The sequence below is a fragment of the Symphalangus syndactylus genome, chromosome 1, assembly GCF_028878055.3.
Source record: "Symphalangus syndactylus isolate Jambi chromosome 1, NHGRI_mSymSyn1-v2.1_pri, whole genome shotgun sequence".
In the NCBI taxonomy this organism is placed as follows: Eukaryota; Metazoa; Chordata; class Mammalia; order Primates; family Hylobatidae; genus Symphalangus; species Symphalangus syndactylus.
The window spans coordinates 94846611-94856329 of record NC_072423.2 but is presented as its reverse complement, the minus strand read 5'-3'; the positions used below and the strand labels follow the sequence as shown (position 1 = coordinate 94856329).

Sequence of the window (9719 nt, the reverse complement as noted above, 5' to 3'; positions counted from 1 at the left end):
TCTGGTCAGGAGTGAGTGGGTCTGGAGTCCTAGTGAGGAAGAATGGGTGAGCAGCCAGAAGCTACATCAGAGGGTACGGGGGACACACTGGAAGGGAAGGGGGTGTGTGGGCAGAGATGGGACCAGACAAGGCTGGAGCACTGCTTCTCTGCTGGAGGAGGACACAGAGGATGTGGGTATCTGCAAGTGTACCTGCGTCTCGCTCACCCAGAAGCCCAAGTATGACCGGTGGTGCCCCAGAATACCCAGCAATGCAGGAGTATCCAGACACCTTCCCAGCCTCAGTTTCCCTGCCTGAGTGAGAGAAGGGAGCTGGCCACATTAGTGTCCAACTCTGCAAGGTTGCCAGAGTAAGACAACTGCATCTGAAGATGCCACCCAGAGACTGTTCACGGCAGCCAGCGGGCAAGCCAGGGAACCCCCCCCCCACCCACCCAGCCCGTCCCCCTTCCTTTCCCCTCTCTCCCCTCTCCCCTACTTGCTCGCGGCCTGGCCCCGCCCCTCGCCTTCCTCCGGTGTGCGATGGGGGGCGGGGGGCGGGCAGAGCCGGGAGGAGCGAGCCTAGCGGACGCCGCCACCTGATCCCATCCAGGCGCTGAGAGGCAAGCCACCGGCACTCGGCGCGCAGGGCCCCGGGCACCCTTGGACCCCGTGCGGATTTCGAGACAAGGGTCCAGAGATAGCGGCGGCCGCCCCCAACCCGGGCGAGAGGCAAAGCCCAGGCGCGCGGTGTGAGTACTGCAGTGGCCAGCATGGGGTTGGGGGGGTGGGAGTGGACCAGACCAGGATGGGGGCCGAGAGGCGGGCGGAGGAGTGTCTTGGGGGCCTAGTGCCTGGAAAGCATGAGGAGGGGGGCGCTCTACCCCTGGAAAGTGGGAGAAGATAGGGTGAGCGGGCCAATCTGGCCTATCCCCTATGGTGATCAGATCCCACTGGCAGGATCCCTGGGGGATGCTGGGATGAAATTGAGGGAGTGGGAGGTATGGTGCGGGTGGGCAGTAATGGAGACAGGAGGATGGAGGGATTTCCGAGGCAGGGATGATGCGGGGGTGGACGAGAGAGAGAGGAGGCTGGGGGGCCAGGGGCAGACCTGGTGCAAGCTGGGGGGTGGGGGAGGAGGAAAAAGAGGGAGGTGGAAAGATTTGCTCTCCTGGGCCAGTACTTTACAGACCCCCTCAGCCCTTCGCCCCTTCCTCTGGAGCACCCTGGGTCAGGGTCCCTCAACACTGGGCTGTCCCATCACTCAAGTCAGGACAGGATGGAGTCTCCAGGCCATCCTGCAGTCAGGTCCAAGTGGTCCAGTCCAGGGCACCCCTTCCTCTGAGTGCATCGGTTTCAGCTCTAGAGCTCAGAGGAGACAGAGGAGAAAGAGCTCCTTTAGGAGGGTGGGCACCCAGGCCCATTTTCAAAGCTCTGGTCGGCTCTACTATTTCTTTGGTTCCCTGGAGAAAAGCTAGCAATTTGCAAAACTGGGCAGCAGCGTGAGGTAGATTGTTCTGACTAAAATTAGCACTGACATTCTGATGAGTCTGGGCATCCTGACCTGCCTGGGATAGCTGGGAGAACTCTCTCTCCATGGAGAAGACACCAGGCACAATGGGGAGTTGTGTGAAGCATCTGAGGGCAGGAGCCAGGGCCACTGCTCTAAAGCGTGGCTCCAGCGGCACCACCATGCACCCCACACAAGCCAGAAAATCCGATGGAAACCCAGCCCAGTGGCCCCCTCCCTGAGAGGCACTGCCTTGGCCCCATCTCCAAAACAGGCATCTTGGAGTCATATTGCCAAAGGAAGGCAGGCCTCCCACAATGTCCAAGCAGCACCCTCTCTCAGGACCTGGAATGTTTAGCCTGGCCAAGTGCCCACCCAGAGGAGACAGGGTTACTGCTTCCAAATACCTGAAGGTCTGTCATGGAGAAAAATGTTCTGTGTACTCTAGGAGGGCAGCAATACCAAGAGTGCAGAATGGGAGGTGGAAGAGGCAGGCCGAAGCAGGTGCTACCACTGGCAGTCCCGGAAAGAACCTGAACAGCTCTAAGTTGCTCGGAAATGGACCAGGCTGTATCGGGAGGTGATGAACACCCTGTCATTGACAGTGGCCATACAGAAGCTGGTGCCCACCTTCAGGGGCTGGTGTCCAGGGAATTCCTGCACTGAGGATGCCCTGTTCCCTGTCCTTAAGCAGGCCTCAGACTGGGGCCTGGCTAGCTCCCCAGAGCTCAGCCATGTGGGGAAGTGGGGAAAGGCCCGGGAGTGGGACGGAGGGGGATACCAGGCACCTGTCACTCTCTCTGTGAGGCCAGTAGAAGCTCTGCCCCCGGGAAAGGTCCTCCATAGCTAGGCTTGACTTCCTTGGCTGACCCTGAATCCTCTGAGAAACAGGGTGGTTTCTGCAAGTTTAGCAAAAGTGGATGTAGACTCCCCTCTTCCCATCTTGGGACACTTCTGTCTAACCACCAAGTTCTCTAAGCAGCAGGAGTGACAGAGGAAAAAGGTGTGTATCCCTAGAGGGCCAAGGGCTCTCACTTCCTCCTGCAAGCAGCCCCAGCCAGGCAAGGCCAGCCCTTCTCTGCACCAGCAATCCTTGAAGAGACAGGGAGAGCCTTAGACTTCCTCTGTTGTGCCCTTGGTTGCCCTCTGTGGCTGGACCCTTTACCCTTGGCTCCAGCCGGATTAAGTCTGTCTGCAGGCAAGTGGAGGGAAGCAGCGATAAGGCCTAGAGAGAATGGGAGGCATAAGAAGAACATCTTTCCACCCAAACAGGTTTAAATGTAATCCAGGATTAAGGGAGCAGGGTCAACAAGCGAGACTGGAAGCCAAGCCCAGGGCTCCCGGAAAAGGTGATGATCAAAAGGGTTTTCACATTACCTCACCCCTCCTGGGACCCAGGTGTCCTAGTTCCACATGCACATGCCCATCAGGTTCCAGGCTCCCCCTCCCCCGTGGAGAAGGATATGTGTGAGGGCTGAAGCTAAACTTGAACCTGGAGACTGAGGCCCCACCCTAGCTTGGGGACAGGCAGCACTGCTGAAGTGGAGCTGCCCAGGATTGGGCTACCCTTAAGCCAAGGCATTCCTGTGGGGAAAGGAGACTTGTGCGAGACCAAGCCCTCCTCCCTTCTCTTACTCCTGGGCTTACCTGGGATGGAAGCGCACCTTCTCCTGGAGATCCTCAGTAGGGCAACGAGCAGGAGCCACCTCTTACCCGACCCACACCCCGCCCAGGCTGCCATCCCATTGCTTTGGTCAGGCACTTTTCCCTTCAGTCAGCTGATGGGGCCGCCTGAGTTTCAGGTGTCTGGGGATGGAATCCAGATAGGACTCCAGGATTTCAAGACCTTCCTTTCCCTCATGAATTTCTCAGTCTTGGGCCCTCAGGGCAGGAGCCCAAATAGGAGCACTCAGGACTCAGAAGCATGCAGAATTGCCAGAGTCTAGGGCAAGGTTGGGGAAATCAGTTCTCTACAGAAATAGCATATACAGTGTCTAAGGGCATGGACTTTGGAGCCAGAAACAGCAGGTATGAATCTCATTTCTACTGTTACCAGCTGTGTAGCTATGGACAAGTGATATAATCTCTTAGAGCCTCAGTTTCCTTATCTGTACAGTGGGAATAATACCTAGGTCAGGGCTGTGGTGAGGACTAAATGGGATTAAGTATGTAATAATATAGTACATAGAGTAAGCCTGCAGTGTCGAATCAAAGCCATATCGATCCAAGAAGGTGAAGGCCTGATCAGTGTTTCTGAGGAGCTCGGTTTCTCTGGGGAGTCAGGACCAACCCTGGGCTAAAGCAATTGGGCAAGGAGTCCTGGGGGAGAGGAAACTTTGAGTTGAGGCCTCTATGTTCTGAGCCAAGCCCTGGCGCTGAAGCCACTCCACTGGGGAGACATGTACAAATGACCATGAGACAAAGACGAGTTAGGAGCAGGCAGAGAGACAGAGACAGGGCTGAGGGGTGGGAGTGGCTACAGCCTGAAGGGCTGGCTACACCCCAGACCCTGTAATTCCACCCAAGACTAGGTTATCTGCAGCAGCGAGGAGATAGGGTCTTGGTAACGGGAGGTAGGAATCCGATCTGCCCTGGCCTCTCTGCTTACCCCACCTCTTGGAGCTCTTTGCATCAGACCTGCTGGGGGCCAGATCCCATCTCCTCTGCCCACTGCAAACCCGTCTGCCTTCTTCTGCCAGGCTTCTCAGGAACACTGGCCCTGCTACCAGAGCCGCAGGATCCCCCATGAGTGCCTGTGAAGGGAGTCCTGGATAGTGAGGCCCTGGCTGGTCCAGGGGTAGGTACTCCGCCATGCCACCCATCCTCCAGCGCCTGCAGCAGGCCACCAAGATGATGAGCCGCCGGAAAATCCTGCTGCTGGTGCTAGGGTGCAGCACCGTAAGCCTTCTCATCCACCAGGGAGCGCAGCAAAGCTGGTAAGGGGGCGTGGCCCCGGCGAGGGGGCGGGGCCCCAGGGGGGCCAGAGCTCCCCTCCCCATTCTTCCATCTGTCAGAAGGGTCCCGCTAGGCTTTGCTCCTTCCCTCTATTCTGAAAGTGCTTTCCCTTTAGGGCCACACGGCCTCCCTGGACAGCGACTGCTCTTCAATGAAAGGATTGAGTGACTTGCTCAAAGTTACAGAATCAGCTGAGATCCGAATCCAGCTCAACTCCCCACAGCATGCAGCTAAGCATTTCCCCAGTGGAAACAACTTCTCAGGACTTCCCTAGTGCTGGGCAAGGCCAAGTCCCCTCACTTCTCTGAGCCCCAGTTTTCTCATCTATAAAGTGAGACATGATATGTGTGACACAGCCAGTCACCCTCATACAGGATACCATGTGATTCATGGGAACCCCGAACCTATTCCTGACTCACTGTGTGAACCCAACAAATCCCTGCACCTCTCGGGGACTTCATGTTCCCATTTTCTACACTGTCTTCCCCTGAGAATGGTGTGAATGCGCCCAGCCCCCCTTGCCAGATAATTTGGTTTGAAATCCCAAACACCCATGTTTTAAGAATGAAGCAACACAAATGAAAGCTTCACGAGGGCTAGGATTGTTTTTGTATATTACTGTATTTCTTGAACCTAGCATAACCTGGCACATAGTGGACACCCAAAAAATATTTGATGACTGAATGAATGAGGCTTTAGAGGCCTCAAGAGAAACATAACAATGGGTTGCTGCAAAGCCCAGTGCCAACCATCTACAAAGTGAGGAGCCAGTTAAAGAGTAAAAATGAGAAAGAGCAAAAAGATTTAGTGACTATGTGAGTCATCTCCAGACTTTGTGTAAGTGATTGTTCTCCTTTTGGCCCTCAGTTTCTACATATACAAAGTGGGATTCCTCAAAGATCTCCAGGGGTCTTTGTCCCTTATTTATTACTACATAAACAAATTATCTTAAAGCTTAGCAGCTGAAAACACAAACGTCTGTTATTGTGGGTCAGGAAGCCAGGTGTGGCTTACTGGTAACTTCTGGACCAAGGTCTTTCATGGGGTTGCAACCAAGGTGTTTGCTGGTGATGCAGCCTCATCCCAAGGCTTGATTGGAAGGGATCAGCTTCCAAGCTCACTCACGTGGTTTTGACAGGCTTCAGGTCTTCAAGCGGGCTGGTGGACTGAGGGCCTTAGGTCCTTGTGGGCTTTTCCCACTTAGTGGTAGCTCCCTATAGGGCTGCCCACCATATGGCAGCTTGCTTCCCCCAGCATCTGTCATCCCGGATTGAGTGAAAGACACCAAGATACTAGCCAGCCAGTCTTTCTATGATGAAATTTAAGAAGTGACATCCCATCATTTCTGCCCTCTTCTCTTCTTTAGATGCAATGATATGTCCAGCCTAACTCAGGTGAGGGGAATACTTAAGGGCGTGACTATCAGGAGGCCAGCAGGGATCACAGGGGGCATCTTAGAGGCTACCAAGCATCGCCCTTGACCTTTCCATGAGTGCAGCCCAAGCGAGGCCGCGCTGTGGGGCATCCCACAGTCCTTGGGTAAGGGCAGGGGTCAAGCGGCAGCCCCCTCACACCCTCCTCTCCGCACACCCCCTGGGCCCGGCAGGTACCCCAAGCTGTTCCCCCTGAGCTGCCCTCCTCTGCGGAACTCACCGCCACGCCCCAAGCACATGACCGTGGCCTTCCTGAAGACTCACAAGACGGCAGGAACGACGGTGCAGAACATCCTGTTCCGCTTCGCCGAGCGCCACAACCTGACGGTGGCCCTGCCGCACCCGAGCTGCGAGCACCAGTTCTGCTACCCACGCAACTTCTCGGCGCACTTCGTGCACCCGGCCACGAGGCCGCCGCACGTGCTGGCCAGCCACCTGCGCTTCGACCGTACGGAGCTGGAGCGCCTCATGCCGCCCGGCACCGTCTATGTCACCATCCTGCGCGAGCCGGCCGCCATGTTCGAGTCGCTCTTCAGCTACTACAACCAGTACTGCCCGGCCTTCCGGCGCGTGCCCAACGCCTCCCTCGAGGCCTTCCTGCGCGCGCCCGAGGCCTACTACCGCGCCGGCGAGCACTTCGCCATGTTCGCACACAACACGCTGGCCTACGACCTGGGCGGAGACAATGAGCGTAGCCCGCGCGACGACGCCGCCTACCTGGCGGGCCTCATCCGCCAGGTGGAGGAGGTTTTCTCGCTCGTCATGATCGCCGAGTACTTCGACGAGTCGCTAGTGCTGCTGCGGCGCCTGCTGGCCTGGGACCTGGACGACGTGCTCTACGCCAAGCTCAACGCGCGCGCCGCCAGCTCGCGCCTGGCTGCCATCCCCGCGGCAATGGCGCGGGCGGCGCGCACCTGGAACGCCCTGGACGCCGGCCTCTACGACCACTTCAACGCCACCTTCTGGCGCCGCGTGGCGCGCGCTGGCCGCGCGTGCGTGGAGCGCGAGGCGCGCGAGCTGCGCGAGGCCCGCCAGCGCCTATTGCGGCGCTGCTTCGGGGACGAGCCAGTGCTGCGGCCTGCCGCGCAGATCCGCACCAAGCAGCTGCAGCCGTGGCAGCCCAGCCGCAAGGTGGACATTATGGGCTACGACCTGCCCGGCGGCGGCGCCGGCCCGGCCACCGAGGCCTGCCTCAAGCTGGCCATGCCCGAGGTCCAGTACTCGAACTACCTGCTGCGCAAGCAGAAGCGCCGGGGCGGTGCGCGCGCTCGGCCCGAGCCCGTCCTGGACAATCCCCCGCCTCGGCCCATCCGAGTGCTGCCTCGCGGCCCTCAAGGTCCCTGAGCTCTGCAGGCCTCCAGGAGTATGGGTCCTGCCCTGCCCTCCCAGGAGTCCAGCCGGGGGCTGCCTCCATGTCCCGCCCCATGAGAGCCCTTTCTTTTCAAGGGGCTTGAGTCCCTCGCTGAACTTTGGGGTACGCCTCCCTACCTGAGCCCCCGCTCCCGATCGTGGGCTGAACCCCGCCTTCGGGCACGGCGCTGATAGGCTGGATCCAGCGCTGGGCCACCCTCTCCTTCCCAGCTGGTTGGTGATTTTGACGAGAGGCCTGAGGGCTGTCCAGAACTGCTCACCCTGCCTTTTTCTGGGGGCTGAGTCCCCCCAACCTGTCTTTTCCAAGTGGATAAGCCCAGGCCCCGCGGAGAGAGGCTGAGCCCTAGGGAAAGGCTGCTGCTCTTGCTCTCCCTCCCAGGGCTTGAGGCTCCCTATACTTTTCTGTCTTCCAGGTTCTACCCTCCCCACAGACCTAAGCTGCCCCCAGTATTTCAGAACCAAGAGTTCTTGGGTTGGGATTTTTGTTTGTTTGGTTTTTCTTTTTTTTAATAAAACATCTTTAAAATGTGCGAGTTGTATGTCAGTCATAGAAGCCGGATTCCCCACATTTGAGGATGAAACGGATGCCCAGGAGGAGCTGTGGCTGGAGCCATGAGAATGGGGGCCTGGACTCAAGGTCCCCCCCCCACCTGGCATAGGCCCACAACCCTCCTCAACCGCTTGACTGACTGGGCCACCAACACAGACTGGCCACCTCAGCCCCACTCACTTTCCACATCGTTCTTTTTCACAAAATTCTGCGACATTTACTGAGCATCATTTCTGTAACTTGGGGATACAGGTGAACCAGATAGATAGGGCCTTATTTTCATGGAGCTTATGGGGAAACATTGGAACAGGAGCAAGTCAGGTAAGCAAAGAGGAAGGACTGGAGGGGTTAGAGCAAAACACCTCCTTGGGTGGAAGGAGTATCATTTTCAGTTAAGAGCTGCCTAACTCAGAATTTGACCTCCCCCTGTGAATCAGTGACTTCACTAATCGCCTGCTTTCTTCACAAGAAGACAACTTGGATTCAGATGAAGACCAGTCCCTTTCTGCAATTTCCTTTAACACAGCAAGATAGCCAGCACTTGCAGGTGAAATCTCCCTTAAGACTAGCAGAGAATCGGAACTTTTCTGTTGCTTTCTTCAGAGCTATATCGACATATCTGGACAAGTGATAAAAACAATAGCTATTATGCTCTACGGTGTGCCAGCCACCGTTTAAGGGCTTTATGTATATTAACTTTGGAGATGGGTGCCGTTTTCCAGGTGAGGGAACTGAAACTTGGGGGAAATTAAGTCAGGGTCACACAGCCAGAAAGTGGCCACTAGGATCTCAACCAAGACAGTGCGGCTTCAGAGTCTGTGCTCACAAGTGCTGTCTGTAGTGCCATTCAAATAAAAAAGGTCACATGCCACAAGCTAGGCTGATTCCCAGCACCTTCCCCCAAAAGAATGTAAAGGGAAGAACCAGGACACTGCTATCAGCAACTCTTTATCCAGTTTTTCATGGAGACAACGGTTGACCTATTTGGACAATGGACATTACAGTGATTGATTGGCAGGATGCATGACACGCTGGGCTTGAAAGGGGACTGTTTGTATGGCACCCCACTTTTTACCAGCAGAGCTCTGAAAAAGGCAAATAATTAGAATCATGCAAAAGCATAATTAAGTTTATGACATTAAGCAACAGTAAAGAATTGTACCAGACTCAAAGTGATCTATCCAAAGACAGGTGTCCTCTGGCCCCCAGCCAGTAAGGTGCTTGCCATTGTCTCCATCTGCACCCCCAGCCCTAGCCTCTGGTCATACCTCTGCCAGGAACATCCTTCACCTTGCCCTCAGTTGGCCTGGAAAATTCAGACGTGCCTTTAATTCTACTTTTTTTTTTTTTCTGGACAGTCTCACTCTGTCACCCAGTCTGGAGTGCAGTGGTGCAATCTCGGCTCACTGCAACCTCCACCTCCTGGGTTCAAGTGATTCTTCTGCCTCAGCCTCCTAAGTAGCTGGGATTACAGGTGTCTGCCACCACGCCCGGCTAATTTTTAGTAGAGACGGGGATTGGCCATGTTGGACAGGCTGGTCTCGAACTCCTGACCTCAGGTGATCTGCCCACCTCGGCCTCCTAAAGTGCTGGAATTACAGGCGTGAGCCACCATGCCCGGCCAAGTCTACTTTGATAAGTGTCCTAGTTCATTATGTGTTGCCATAAAGGAGTGACTGAGGCTGGGTAAAGAAAAAGGTTTATTTGACTGAATCCTGATGACTAGAAAGTTCAGGATTGGTATCTGTATCTGGCGAGGGTCTCAGGCTGCTTCCGCTTGGGAGCCCAAGTATGCAGAGACCACAGGGTGAGAGAGGAAGCAAGGGGGTCAGAGGAGGTGCCAGGTCTTTTTAACAACCAGCTCTTGGAACTAAGAGTGAAAAAACTCACTTATCCCCCAGGAAGGTCATTAATCTTTTCA

At 55.9% G+C, this 9719-nt stretch overlaps 1 protein-coding gene across 2 annotated transcripts; it reads left to right on the top strand.

Moving 5' to 3' along the window:
* Positions 1-521: 521 nt before the first annotated feature.
* GAL3ST3 (galactose-3-O-sulfotransferase 3) lies at positions 522-7778 on the top strand. 2 transcript variants are annotated; one of them, XM_063635632.1, is made up of 4 exons: positions 522-731; positions 1938-2069; positions 4189-4425; positions 6051-7778. In XM_063635632.1, the coding sequence occupies exons 3-4, from the start codon at positions 4301-4303 to the stop codon at positions 7219-7221; spliced, it is 1296 nt and encodes a 431-aa protein (XP_063491702.1). In that variant the 5' UTR covers positions 522-731; positions 1938-2069; positions 4189-4300; the 3' UTR covers positions 7222-7778. The 2 variants fall into 2 exon arrangements, with proteins under 2 accessions (XP_063491702.1, XP_055118136.1); XM_055262161.2 differs by lacking the exon at positions 1938-2069.
* Positions 7779-9719: the final 1941 nt, after the last annotated feature.

Excerpts from the sequence above, each read along its gene's own strand:
- GAL3ST3 (XM_055262161.2), top strand. The coding sequence starts at position 4,301 with ATGCCACCCATCCTCCAGCGCCTGCAGCAGGCCACCAAGATGATGAGC. Across the intron at positions 4,426-6,050 it reads CAGGGAGCGCAGCAAAGCTG|GTACCCCAAGCTGTTCCCCC; the intron begins GTAAGGGGGCGT and ends TGGGCCCGGCAG.